Raw genomic sequence first — 15,026 nt, 5'->3', positions numbered from 1 at the left:
CAAAGTCTATAACTACTACAGTTATATCATCTATGTATAATATACATTTTACCACTCCCCCTCCCAGTATCTTTACTCTGGTTATGACTTTCTCTTTTCTTATTCTTTGTGCTAATGGTTCCATGCCATGCACAAATAGTACTGGTGACAGGGGGCACCCTTGCCTCACTCCTGTATGAATTTTAAGGGCTTTGCTTAGATGCCCATTAATTTGGATTTGACTCTCCATTTCTCTATATGACAGCCTTATTCAACATATAAATTTCTTTGGGCACCCCATTCTTCATAGCACTTCAAATGTATAATCATGATCCACTCAGTCATATGCTTTTCTTTAATCTAGGTTTGCCTCTCTTGGATGTGGCAGAGTGTATCTCTGATTGCTCTGATCACTTTGGACATCCTTCTGCCTGGTACTGCATGTATTATCTTCTGAAAGTTTTTCCTCATCTTCAAAGCCAGCATCTTGTTACAAGTGTCTCTTTTCCAGGTAGAGTTGGCTGCATCCTCTCCATTCTCCCACCGATTTCTGGTGGTAGGACTGGAGCTTACCCACAAATATTAACACAGTCTGTTTCTTTGAGTTCCGTGCGTCTGTACCTCAGGAGGTTCCTGCATTTCCACTGGTCAAAGCGAGTTGTTGGGAACCCCTGATGTTTAGTCAGGTGTCCATACAGCGCCGCCTCCCTTGTCATCAGTCTGATTCCTGTCACCTCTTTGCAGAGTCAGTTTACCCTTCTCCACACCCTCTTGGTGTAGGGGCAAAATGATAAGAGGTATTTGACGGTTTCTGTTGCACCTTGGCAGCTTTCCTTGTGGCATCTGGGGCTAGTCCTTTGCCCCTCAAAGTGTCTCCATGCCTTCACTAGCAGTGTGCGGTGAGCTATTAGCAAATACAAGGCTCTGTGGTCCTTTCCAAGGTCCTTGTGGAAGATCTGATCCCAGATGGCCTGGCAGTAGTCTTTGGGGAGCAGCTCCATGGTCAATACAGCTCACCTGAGTAAGACATATGGTAGTATCTGTTAAGTCCAGTCCCCCTCACCACCAGCTCTTTTTCAAGTCATGGTAAGCCGTGACATTGCATACATAGTTTCATAGTTGCTAGGGTTGGAAGGGACCTCAATAGATCATTGAGTCCTACCCCCTGCCCTGGGCAGGAAAGAGCACTGGAGTCATACAATGCCAGCCAGGTGCATGTCCAGTCTCCTTTTAAAATCCCCAAGGCCACTTTCCTTGGAAGCCCATTCCAGATTCTGGCAACTGTTACCGTAAAGAAGTTCTTCCTGATGTCCAACCTAAATCTGGTCTCTGTCAGTTTGTGGGCATCGTTCCTGTTTATTCCAAGTGGTGCCCTGGTAAACAGAGCATCTCTAATTTCTTGCTGCTTCCCCCCCCCCCCCCCCTATTGAATTTGTAAATGACCATGAGATCCCCTCTCAGCCTTCTCTTGTGGAGGCTGAAAAGATCATCATCTAAGGTGCCTCAGTCTCTCCTCATAGGGCTTTACCTGCAGGCCCCTAACCATACGAGTGGCCCTCCCCTGGACCCTCTCAAGGTTATCCACATCCCTCTTGAAGTGTGGCACCCAGAACTGGACGCAGTACTCCAACTGCAGCTTGACCAATGCCGCATAGAGGGGAAGTATCACCTCCCTGGACCTCTTTGTGATGCAGCTGCTAATCATGATAGAGTGCAGTTAGCTTTACTGATTACTTTGCCACATTGACAGCTCATATTCATCTTGGAGTCAACTATGACTCCGAGATCCCTTTTTGCCACTGTGCTGCTGAGAAAGTCATCCCCTAGCCTATAGGTGTGTTGGTGATTCCTTCTCCCTAGATGCAGCACTTTGCACTTGTCTTTGTTGATTTGCATCCTATTCTTTTCTGCCCACTTTTCCAACCTGCCCAAGTCTACCTGGATTCAATCCTTTCCCACTAGTGTGTTAACTTTACCCCATAATTTTGTGTCATCCACAAATTTGGACAGAGTGCTCTCCACTCCCTCATCCAAGTCACTGATAAAGACATTGATAAGCACAGGTCCAAGGACTGAGCGTTGCGGGACTCCACTGCTCACATCTTTCCAGGTCAATACTGATCCATCCACTACCACTCTCTGGGTGTGACCCTTAAGCCAATTTGCCACCCACCTGACTGTATAATCATTTATGTCATAGCCCCTCAGTTTGTTTATGAGAATAGGATGAGATACCGTATCAAAGGCCTTCTTAAAATCCAAGTAGATGACATCTACCCTGTAGCTTTCTGTGCCTCTCCCCCCGAGCGTCGCACATCTAGGTTTATTTCGAACCTCGCTGCTGCCTTCTGGACTGCACGGCCAGGCTCCTGGGAGCGGCTTTGGGTCAGCTTCCCAGGGGTCTTTCCTGCCACGTCTTTGATGGTAATTGGTTTTCTAGTGGGAGATGGTCTGGTCCCATCTCCCCTGGTACTCCCCCTTGGTTGTCCTCATGGCTATTGCTTCTCAGGGCTCTACCTCCCCTACACCCTGCCTAACTCCAACCATGATGTTATCTGTCAGGGTCAGTGTTCTGGCCCTCACTGACGCTCAGTTACTTAGGGGCTGCGGCTGTGGGCTACAGGTCGTACTTGCACCGAGCGTCTGCTACCACCCTTCGGTGTCTCCCGGTTCACGCAGTGCCTGACTCCGCCTGGGCCTTGGGACCCCTTGTCACATTGTTCCCTCCCCAGGTTTGGTACCTGTTGTCTGGTGTCCGTGTCTGGGTTCTGGCTCCTTTGTCTCTGCCGGTGTCCCAGACACTGCTGTTGCTGGCCTTCGCCCATGCCGGCCTCGTAGGTGACTCCTTCGGCCCTTGCTGGTCCGACTTGCCTTCCGTGGTTCCCCCTCTGGGGCGCCACCATGTCTCCTCCTCCGTGGGATCCTTGGCACTCTGTGGCCTCTCTGGGCTGGCTGGGGACACTACTTTCGGTCCCCCCCGGCTTCCTTCCTGTCGGGCCTTTTATCCTGGCACTGGGTGGCCACGTGGCCAATCGCCTCCAGCACGCTTTTACAAAGTGCGCCCAAACAGACGCGGGAGCTGTTCCCAGCTCCTCCCGGCTCCGCCACAGGTTTTCCTTTTGATCTTGGTCCACAGCGGCTCCTGCCACTGCGGTTTCACTTTCACTGCCACTGGCTACCGGCACGGCATCCCGCCATCTTTCTCCTGCCTCCAATAAGTTTCATCCACATACCCTGACTCCTGCAGCTAAGCATTTTGTTACCTGGTCATAAAATGAAACAAGGTTAGTTAGGCAGGATCTACCTGCTATGAACCCATGGTGGTTGCCCTTCAGCATTATTTTTCCTGCTGGGCTCCCACAAATGTGATCCTTGATAATTTTTTCAAAGTTTTTCCCAAGGATAGAGATAAGATTAACCATCTTATATTTACCTGGATCCTCTTTCCTCCCCTTCTTGAAAATAGAGACCACATTGGCCCTTCTCCAGTGCTCTGGGACCTAACCTGAGCACCATGAGTGCTCAAACAGCCATGCCAGTGGCTCTGCTATAACACTGGCCAATTCTTTCAGCACCCTTGGATGAAGATCATCTGGGCCTGCTGACTTAAACACATTCAGCCCCTCTAAGTGTCCCTTTGCTAGGTTGATGCTGACCATCGGTGGGCTGGTGTTTTCCTGTGCCTATCTATAATGCAACTGGGAGATTTGTGCTCCCTTTTGTGCACAATGGGATTGTCTCCTTTTGCACCCGAAGGGTTGCTCTCTTGAGAAGTGACCACCCTTCCTGGACTCCCATCTTACCAATGCTCTTGATCTTCAATGACTCACTAACTAATCTCCTGAGCACATTGAAGTTAGCTTTTCTGAAGTCTAGCACTTCTGCCCTGCTGGTTACTTTTCCCACCCTAAAACAGATAATGAACATTTTTACTTCCTCCTCACTCCCACAGTTAAGCTGTGACTTTCTTTCCTATTTCCAATTATTCCTGTCTCTTCACCAACCTTAAATGTCTGACAAACATTAAAAAATGGGTCCCTAAACAGTTCATCCAGAATCTCTCTGTTGTCCCCTCTCTCAGCCTGCTGCACATGATTGACCTGTTACTCACAAACATGGAAGAATTGGTGGGGAATGTAGTAGAGGATGGCAACTTGGGCAGCAGTGACCACAAGATGATTGAGTTTAGGATCCTGAGAAAAGAAAGGATGGACAACAGCAGAGTAAGGACCCTGGACTTCAGAAAAGCAGACTTCGACTCACTCAGGGAACTCAAGGGCAGGATCCCCTGGGAAGCCAGTCTGAGGGGGAGAGGAGTCCATGAGAGCTGGCTATATCATAAAGGAGCCTTCCTGAGAGTGCAGGAACAAACCATCTCAATGTGCATGAACACTAGCGAGTATGGCAGAAGACCAGGTTGGCTTAGCAGCGAACTCTTCAGTAAACTAAATCACAAAAAAAACCCCTTATAACAAGTGGAAAAATTGACAAATAACTAGGGAAGAATATAAAATAATTTCTTGGGCATGCAGGAATGAAGTCAGAAAGGCCAAAACACAATTGGAGTTCTAGGTAGCAAGGGACATACAGGGTAACAAGAAGGGTTTCTGCAAGTATGTTGGTAGCAAGAGGAGAATCAGGGAAAGCGTATGTCCCTTACTGAATGGGGGAGGTAACCTTGTGACAGAAGGCTGAAGTGCTCAATGCCTTTTTTGCCTCGGTCTTCAGGGCAAGGTCAGCTCCCAGACTAGTGCACCGGGCAGCACAGTTTGGGGAGGAGGTGAGCAGCCAGCAGTGGCTAAATAACAGGTTAGGGACTGTTTAGATAAGCTGGACATGTACCCCTGTGGGGGTAGATGGGATGCACCCAAAGGTGCTGAGGGAGCTAGCTGATGTAATTGCAGAACTATGGCTATCATTTTTGAAAACTTATGATGATCAGGAGAGGTCCTGGAGGATTGGAAAAGGGCAAACATAGTGACCATATTTAAGAAGGGAAGAAATGAAGGATCCAGGGAACTACAGACCAGTCAGCCTCACCTTAGTCCCTGGACAAATCATAGAGAAGATCCTTAAGGAATCCATTTCTAAGCACTAGGAAGAGAAGAAGGTAATTAGGACCAGTCAGCATGGATTAATCAGGGGCAAGTCATGGCTGACCAACCTGATTGCCTTTTATGACAATATTTAAGAAGGGAAGAAATGAAGGATCCAGGGAACTACAGACCAGTCAGCCTCACCTTAGTCCCTGGACAAATCATAGAGAAGATCCTTAAGGAATCCATTTCTAAGCACTAGGAAGAGAAGAAGGTAATTAGGACCAGTCAGCATGGATTAATCAGGGGCAAGTCATGGCTGACCAACCTGATTGCCTTTTATGACAAGGCTCTGTGGATGTGGAGAGACCAGTGGATATGATAAACCTTGATTTTTAGCAAGGCTTTTGATATGGTCTCCCACAACATTTTTGCAGGCAAGCTATGGAAGTACAGGCTGGATGAATGGACTATAAGGTGGATAGAAAATTGGCTGGAGCATCGGATTCAGAGGGTAGTAATCAATGGCTTGATGTCTAGTTGGCAGCCAGTATCAAGTGGAGTGCTCCAGGGGTTGGTCCTGGGGTTGGTTTTATTCAATGTCTTCATGAATGACCTGGAAGATGCGGTAGAGTGCATCCTCAGCAAATTTGCAGATGACACCAAGCTGGGAGAAGTAGCAGATACACTGGAGGGTAGGGCTAGGATTCAGGGTGACCTAAACAAATTGGAGGATTCAGACAAAAGGAATCTTCTGAGGCTCAACAAGGACAAGTGCAAAGTCCTGCATTTAGGACGGAACAATCCCATGCACGATTACAGGCTGCGGGATGCCTGGCTGAACAGCAGCTCTGCAGAATAGGAGCTGGGGGTTTCAGTGGACAGTAAGCTGAACATGAGCCAACAGTGTGCCCTAATTGCAAAGGAGGCTAATGGTACTGGGCTGCATTGGTAGGAGTGTTGCTGGTAGGTCTAGGGAAGTGATTATTCCCCTCTACTCAGCACTGGTGAGGCCTCATTTAGAGTACTGTGTTCAGTTTTGCCACTCTCCCCGCTACAGAAAATAGGTGGACAAATTGGAGAGAGTCCAGTGGAGGGCAATGAAAGTAATGAGGGGGCTGGGGCACACGACTTCGGAGGAGAGGCTGAGGAGCTGGGCTTGCTCAGTCTAGAAAAGAGAAGAGTGAGAGGGGATTTAATAGCAGTCTTTGACTTCCTGAAGAGAGGATGGAGCTAGACTGTTCTCACTGGTGGCAGATGACAGAAAAAGAAGCAATGGTCTCAAGTTGTAGCAAGGGAATTTTAAATTAGGTATTAAGAAGAATTTTCTTACTAGGAGGGTAGAAAAACAGTGGAACAGGTTACCTAGAGAGGTGGTGGAACTCCATCCTTGGAGGTTTTTAAGATCCGACTACACAAAGCTTTGGCTGGGATGATCTAGTTGGGGATGGTCCTGCTTTGAGCAGGGGGTTGGACTAGATGACCCCCTGAAGTCCCTTCCAACCCTCATTTTCTATGATTAGTGTGACCCTGCCCTTCATGAGGTTGCCCTGCACCTCATCTGGACATACATTTTTGAAGCATCCCAGGACTTGTGACAAGAACACCCTGTTCCAGTCATTAGTGGGGCCTAAGCAGCACATGGATCCTTTGTGGGGGGTATCTGGAATACACACACATTTTGAGCAGAGCTAAGCTGTGTGGTCACCATGGCTTAAAATGCTGTTGACTCTGGTGGGGCCCAGCCCAATGACTTATGTGATGAATCATGAGGCTTTGGCTTTGGACTAATAACATGCATAGTTTGTACTCCATAGAAGTAGGTGTCAAAGTGGTGCTCAAAGGTAGGCTTATAGAGTATCTGTGTGAAAACTTGCAGCAATTTTGAAAAAGGTAACATACATCACTTCTGGATTAACTAAGTGCTGCCCCCCCCTCCCCTGCCCCCAGGTTTATTTTCCCTGATGTAATAGTGGGAAGAGGACAAATTCAAGTCGGACCTCCAATAATTAGATTCTATACCTGGAAAATTATAACAAATTTATACATTTTCCATATATAGAATTTAATTATTGAGGGGTCATCTTATAATTAAGGTTATCTTCTATTCAAGTAAATATAGTACTACCAACTTAAAACATCTTTAGAGTAACATTTTATGAGGCCTGAAAATTACAGAAGTATTTTTCTGATCTTGAGTTTGATTTGTATTGCACTTTAACACACTTGAAAATGTTTCCAAATATTATACTAAATTCTAAAAACATTAGTCTGAAAAAAACAAGTTATTAAAACATATGTGGTACGATTGCAATTGCTAGAATGAAATACCCTAGAAACTTTAGCTAAAAACCTAACGTATAGAAAGGGTTTCACTAATAAAACATTGAGTCTAACTCTATACTTTGCCATGAATGAACTCAAGTACTGGATTTGACTATTTCATGGGATCAAACTGGCTGCCTATTTTTTCCAAAGTGACTATGTCAGTCTGAAGTCATTTTGAGAGACAGAACACTATTCTATATATACAGTCATGCATGAACTATTCATTATAAACTTTAAGCAAGTATGGATCACTGAATTAAAGGGAAAAGAAAATAAATGACGAGAATGGTATTCACTACATCCAGAGTGGCCCTATGTAACTGTCCCTGAGGAAACACAAAATGCATAGAAAAATAGTCTTTTAGGTGAAGCTTAATATCTTGAGCTTCAACCATAGAGAAGATCCCATATTGCCTTTTACAAGAATACAGTTATTCATTACAATCTGCTGGCCAACTTCTTGGTCAGGATAAGGTCCAAGATAGAAAATCCCCTAGTTGTATCCTCAATCTTCTGGAACAGAAAGTTGTTGTTCACACAAGTTAGGAACTAGAAGTGGCCAGACATTTTATGTTTGGCTATATTCTTCTTCTAGCAGATGTCTGGAAAATTTGAAGTCTTCCATCAGTACTATCTTATAGCTTTTGGATACTTTCGTCATGTCCCTGAAGAATGCCACATCTACCTCCCATTCCTGACTTAGTGGCCTGTAATAAATCCCCACCCATATATTGGTGCTGTGTCTTTTGCCTTTCATCTTCACCCAAATACGTACTGATCTGCTGTCTTCTTACTCCTGAACCAGGGAACAAGTGTATGTTTTTTGACATACAAGCCAACACTGCCATCTTTTCTACCAACCCTGTCCTTCCAAAACACAGTGTAACCTTTGATGTTGATGTCATAGTCCTAAGAGCTGCCTCACCACTTCTATATGATACCAATCGTATCACAATTCTTAATACAGATGGCAGCTTCCAGTTTAGCTTGTTTATTCCCCATACGTCTTGATTTTGTATAGGTATATTGAATGTATTTTGCATTTTGATCTACTTGCTTCCCTTTTGCACCACTTATCGTTGTCTTGGGGTTTTCTGGCCCTTTCCCATAGTTGAACTGCTTCTTCTGCTCCTTTCTTCTCTGGGTTGTTTGCTCTGTTGCTGGAGGGGATTTTTCACCATTCCCTGTGGAATCTAATTTAAAGCCCTCCTTCCTAGACAATGCTCAAAGATGTTCTTTCTGGTTCTGGTCAGATGGATCCCATTTCTAGATATCAGTCCTCCTCTCCAGAACATCCCACTATTGTCAAAGAATCCAAAATCTTCACATCACCACCATCTAGCTCAGCCATGTATTTACTTCCATGATATGATGCTCCCTGCCTGAGTCCTTGCTTTCTATGGCAAGCCTCATAGTCACCTCTGGTCTCCTCAGTGTTGCTCCTAGCCATATTGGTGGTGTCTACATGGGCAAGCAGGAAAGGGTAGTAGTCTGAGAGATGGATGAGCTTTGGTAGTTTTTTCTGTGACATCCTGAATTTGGGCTCTAGACAGATAATATACCTCTCAGGACCCCCAAAACCAGATGAGAAATTGGTGCCTTTCTCCTCTGCAGAAGGGAGTCAGTCACCACCACTTATTACTTTTCTCTTCCTAGAGCCCTCATTCCTGGGGCCCTGCACATCCTGCTGCCTAGACAGCTGACTCCTCTGCATCATGCCTGCACATGTCCTCTCTTCTGCCTTTCCATCAGCTGTGGCACCTCAAAGCTTTCCATTACTTTAATCCTCTCCTTCTGAATTCTGGGACCCTTCCTCCTAGTTGTTAGATACTGCCACTTCTCCTCTTTTCTTTTTGGTCTCTCCAGTACGAGCCTCTCATAACTCCTGTCCCAGCAATCTTTGTTTCCCTTGATATAATGCAGTGTGGATACCTGTCCTTCCAAGCTTTGAATCTTGTCCTCCAGGGCAGATGCCACCTTATGCTTGGCGCAGATAAAGTGGTCATAACCCTCTACACATTCAATGCAGGTCACAACTGCTGATCCAGCCTACATTTGCACCTCCTTTGCTCCCTGGAGGACACTGAGGTTTTAAACAAAACACAAACCAAAAGAAAACACTACCACCAGGTCCACACATCAAACACCCACACAGTGTGTATGTATATAGGGCATCTCAGGGCGGGTCAATATTTTATTCTTTATGCTCATCTTAAACACCTCTGGTCAGTTCCTTAGCTGGAGTGAATGATAAAAAAGGAATAAACATGAAGCTCTGTTCCTTAGTGGTACTGGAGACAAACACCTCTTAGCGCCCAGGAGGAAAGGTATTTGTGTGAAGAATGGCAAGGTAAAAAATATTGTGCTTGAATCACGGCGGGTGATAGTGGGTTGGATTTGTGATGTGGGCAGCTCAATAAACATGTGAAGTCTCTTAAATCTGGATACATGCTATTGGTTCTAATGTGGGGAAAGCTCACTGCATTCCTGATAGGAACTCTAAGTTTCTAAATCAGGAGATAAACACAAGACCCAAAGAAATAAAATAAATAAAGTATATTGTTAAATATTGTAGTGTGCACTATGCATGCAGAAGTCACAGTGAAAACTTGCATTGTCAACATGTAAGCGTCAGCTTCCCTTTTAGCTATTTCAGGTTAATGTATGTGTGCTTTAGTAATGATGTGTGTCAAGATTTGTTTATTTTGGGTCATCATGTCTGTGGATTTCATTGTATTTAGCTGGCTTTCCTTTCATTCAACTTGAGCACAAGTTGGCTTTGTACCATTTGCTGACTAGAAAGTTGAGGCAGGGGGAAAACGGCATTATTTAAACTTCAAATAAGAAAAGATGAAAGATAATGCAGATTCTCTCAGCCTCAAAGCCAGACTATAAAGTTCTTTTTTTTATTTTATAGTAGCTAACACTTCAGTGTTGTGACATTCAAAGTAGAACATAAGAAAACTGCCAACAGATTTTAAAGAATCCATTAATACTGGCAGTCAGGAGGCTTCCGTTTAGAAAATCTACATTATTCAGAGTGAAAAACTAATTAATTAAAACGCCCTTAGGACACAGAATCTGCTTAAATATGTTAGTGGAAAAGTTAATTAATCACTGCAGAATGAGATTTGCAGCAGGGCATACATGTGAGTGCTAGAAAATGGTTCCCTGGGCCACTGCTTGTTTTCTTTTTTTTTCTTTTCCTTTTAAGACTATTTCCAGGATAGTATTTTACTGTTTACATCTCATTATTTCTGATCTGCCTTCAGTTCTTTCGTCAGCAATATGTAGAGGCAGCGCTGAGTAGTGAGAAACGAAAGATAATGAAGAAAGAGATGTGAATCAACCCTTTGTTTCACATGTTTTCTGCCCATTACCAAAGGTTTCTTGGCCTTGCAAATGGATTTTTTTTTTTTTTTAAAGGAAGGGAGAGAAATGTGTGATCACATGGACCATGGTTTATATATGCTTCCAAAATTCCCAGTATGTGTTTTAAAGCCTATCTCCCCAACACCAGAGTAGTAATGATTTTGGAGTTGCTCAAAGCTAGTGTTACTATTAACCGTAACAACCACCAACTGATTTTAATTAGATTTTACCTTTCCCCTCTACTTAGCAATGGTGTATACATGACTTGGGTTTCCTGCTTCTTATTAACTGTTTGCTCTTAACCATTCTTTTTCTTAAAAGAACTTTCATGTCATGATAATGGTAAAAATAGGCAAATTTCACACTGATTTGTTAATTGCATGCAACAGAAGGCTTGTTATGAGCAGGTGCAGCCAGCTGTGGAGGAGACCTGAACTTCTTACACTGAGGCTAAGACTTAAAATGGAGATATTTTAATGTTAATTGTTAGGGGCCATATTCTATTCCACTCATTGGACATCTAAGTAGACTTAGATACCTATACAACTCTGTTCCACCTGGTTCCATTGCACCTCAGTTTGTAACACACTATCATCTAACTGTTAACACTGAGTCACAAAAAAGTAGAGAAGCAATTTTTATTATAACCATTTTTCATGGTCTTAGCAGAGTGGAATAGAGCTGCATTAGGGACTGAAGGCCACTGACATGCCTAATAGGTAGACTAGACTCTGACCCCATGTGTCTGCCTTTTACTGACACCGCATTTTGGACCTTCATAAGGCACCAAAGTCAGCAGAAAGACTGCCATGGGCTTAACTTGTTTTTGTATGCAGGTCTTGAGGCATAGTGAAATACAGAGAGACACTTTTCTACGTCTGTTTTTTATGACAGCATATCTTCATCAAGGGCCTGATTCACCCTACCTTTGAGCCACCCTGTGGTCTCTCAGAAATCACTGGATACTGGGGAGGTCTATGAAACCCTTTAAATATGGAGCCTAGAAGCAGAATTTTGCTGTAAAGTGAAGGCGTTCCAAAGGTTAATACATCAGTTTTCTATCTTAATAGGAGCGCAGATGAGTCTTCTAAAAGTACAATAAAAATGTAGCTGGCTAATCATAGAAAATCATACAGTTCGCAAAATTGTTTCTTAGCTCAACTACAACTCAATAAAAATGGTGCTGTTTAGCAAGAAAGACTTGGATTCTGGTCTCAATGGAAGTAAATAGACATCATTTCATTGGTTTTAATGGAGAGAGAGTAGTTTACAAAAGCTAGATATGCAGTCCTGAATATTTAAAGAAAAAGAGGGGATACATTTCAGTATGTGCCCTCATTTTCAGTTGTGTTATATAAAAAAAAATACTTTAGTTTTTAGCTGAGAAATTCAGATTTCCTGTGCCCTGTTTTTCTAAAAAACTGTCGAGGACTGGCAGGACTGTGAACAGGGGGAACTCTACTTGAATCTGGCAAATGTGAATAGCTAGTTTTACAGCCCAGTGGTGTGTTAGATGTTGTACATGCACACAAGAAAACAGGGCACCTGACTCAAAGAATTTACAAGCTAATCTGACAAAGGCTTGGAGAATGCTATAGCAGGGAAGGTGATCTTACAGGAGAGTCAGGGGATTGTAGCATCTCAAATGAAGGTGTAAATAACCATTAAAAATGTTAATGATCAAGTGCCATGCCTGTTTTAATTCCTTGCATCCTTCACTGTGTGAAATGACATTACTACCCTCGCTGAGGATGATGAGGACAGGTCTTTCTATCTCGCAGGCTGCTTTTGTCACCATACAATTTAATGATGTGGAAAAGTAATATTGCCAGGTTCAGTGTCAGTGTTTCAGCATAATAAAAAGCTGTTCTGCTTCATATCCTCCACTCTTCACTGGCTTTCACTCTCTGATAAATTTGATCTAATTGCTGCGCTTATCTTTGAACTGCTCCTTAAATGACCTCTCGTTAGGGCTATTTAATACTAATGTGTCTTCTTCTGTCATGTAAACTTTTTTTAAGCTAGAATTCTAATGAGTCTAAGAAGAGCACAGCTGTATGATAAAGCTTTCATTAGAGAATTCTTTAATAGAACCTACTGCTATTCCTTGATTGCATAATCAACAGCTAATGAAATTGTCTTGGTAACAAGAGCTATGGTGTATTACATCCTCTCTTGAGACTAAGTGGAAAGACAATTGTACCATCCAGAGAAGACTATTGATTGTTCACAGTTTGAATTTGATTGCCCTTCAGGGGAACTAAACAAGAGATCATCTTCAGCTTTGCTAAATGGATTTTGTTTTCTTTGAAACTTATTATTTTACTTTCATACCAGGCATGCAAGGGACAACAAACACTGGGACTCTCTTCTCATTTCAGATTTCAAAAGTTTACCACTCTGAAAGCAGTTATCGGTGTAGAACAAATTATGGCAGCTTATCCATGGGACTTCTAAGATCAATCTGTATTTATATTTATGCAAGTGCAAACCTTCAGTAGGTCTTCTTAAGGTGTTGCTTATTGCTTGTCTCATTGTAGGAGGGAATCCCAAGGGAAAGTTTGCCTTGGGATTGGTTCAGAATGAATGGAAAGTTTATGTAAAGAGGCCTCTAGATCGGGAAGAGCAAGACATTTATTATCTTAACATCACTGCTACCGATGGACTCTTTGTAACTCAAGCTGCTGTGGAAGTGACAGTCACTGATGTGAATGATAACAGTCCTGTCTGTGAGCAGGTTAGTCACCATTTTCTACTGGAATGTGGAATATTTTATTGAAAGTAATGTTTTCTTATAAATAGCATGATAATTTACTAATTGCTTACATTTTTATTTCTTTTTCATAACTCTTTTCAGTTACACACTTAGTTAAAGGTCTTAAATATTGGGGGGGTTGTAATGGGACTAAGTAATTTCAAGAAAACAAAAGGTAACATTACAAAGAAAATAGCAGTGGAGCTAAGCTTTCTGATGTTATTCTTAAATTCTCCTTTATTGCACTATCATTGGTGAGACTGTATCAGAGGTAACAACAGTGGAAGAATCCAAGTAGTCTGGGCACAATTGCCAGCTTTTTAACTAGAGGTCTAGGCCAATTCTAATTATTGCTAGGTAATCCTACCTGCACTAGCACATCTGTGTTTACCATCAAAGATATACTGGCAAAAATCTTAGTTCAACCAGAGGAATGTTTAAGGAAACCTAAAGGAAGACAATATAAAAGGTGTGGCTGCCTTTTGTTCCTTTATAGTCCTCGTACTGTTTTTATTTTATTTAATTGCTTCTAGGATGCTTAAAAACTTGAGAAGGAATGCTAACAATTTAACCTTCCAGGAATGTATAGCATAAAGAAAATGTTTCTTTTATATAAAAATGTTGAAGGTACAAGGAAGGGCACATACTACAGGGAATCGCCATGAAAGATGACAGCTGTACAAAGACTGTATAATCCGCTACTATTGTGCTCCCCCCCATGTTTTCTGTTTTTTGTCCACAGGTTACATATACAGCATTATTTCCTGAAGACATTCCACCAAACAAAGTCATCCTTAAGATCAGTGCTAAGGATGCAGACATTGGGTCCAATGGCGAAGTTCGATATTCTCTGTATGGGTCTGGGAACAATAAATTTTTCTTAGATCCAGAAAATGGTAAGATGACAAAAATAAATCTCTCCCTATATGACATTATTAACCCCTGGGCATCATTTGAGATCAGGGTTCTCAGTGCATAGTGCTAATGTATTTTCCATTAAAGTGTCACAAGTGGAAGCCTGTGAACTTCTGGTGACAATCGTTTATATTCAAGCAGATATCAATGCCCACCTTTAAAGTGACATTTATAGGACAGTAGAGGCTAACAGACTCCTTTGGTTAGTCAGATTGGGTATTCATTAACATGAATATCCAGTTAGAAAAGCTTTAATCCTTCTGTTTCATAACAAGACCTCCACTGCAGGCATCAAAGGCACTTTTCTTTATGAAAGGGCATGGTTCACAAACAGCCCCCGCTTTGAATCCACTTCTTCCATGATGGTCTGGAATGGCCCAGATGTACTGACCCTTGTGGCAAATAGCAAGAAACATTGCATACCCCTGCTTCTGAGGAAGATCCCCTATAAAACATTTCAGGGCAGAGTGGCATATTATATGGTATTCTTAATTTGTTTCTTGTGAAGACCTTGCTCTTTTTTTGTGGTATATTTTTACATAGCTATAGTTAAATTCAAGAATTATTGCTTCATGCTATAAATCTAAATAAAATCAGTTACATATCTGGATCTTCATCTTCTACTTTAGCATCATGCTTTG

At 42.8% G+C, this 15,026-nt stretch overlaps 1 protein-coding gene across 1 annotated transcript in view; it reads left to right on the top strand.

The window, feature by feature from the left end:
* Positions 1-15,026, top strand: part of LOC102385662 (protocadherin Fat 3) — a 641,364-nt gene that overhangs the window by 528,464 nt on the left and 97,874 nt on the right. Inside the window, 2 exon segments of the mRNA XM_025200838.1 lie at positions 13,256-13,452; positions 14,213-14,366. Of these exon segments, the coding sequence (XP_025056623.1) occupies positions 13,256-13,452; positions 14,213-14,366 (351 nt within the window).

Source organism: Alligator sinensis, unplaced genomic scaffold (genome assembly GCF_000455745.1).
Source record: "Alligator sinensis unplaced genomic scaffold, ASM45574v1 scaffold602_1, whole genome shotgun sequence".
NCBI classification, from domain to species: Eukaryota; Metazoa; Chordata; order Crocodylia; family Alligatoridae; genus Alligator; species Alligator sinensis.
The sequence above is the reverse complement of the archived record's forward strand: the minus strand, read 5'-3'. Positions and strand labels throughout refer to the sequence as shown.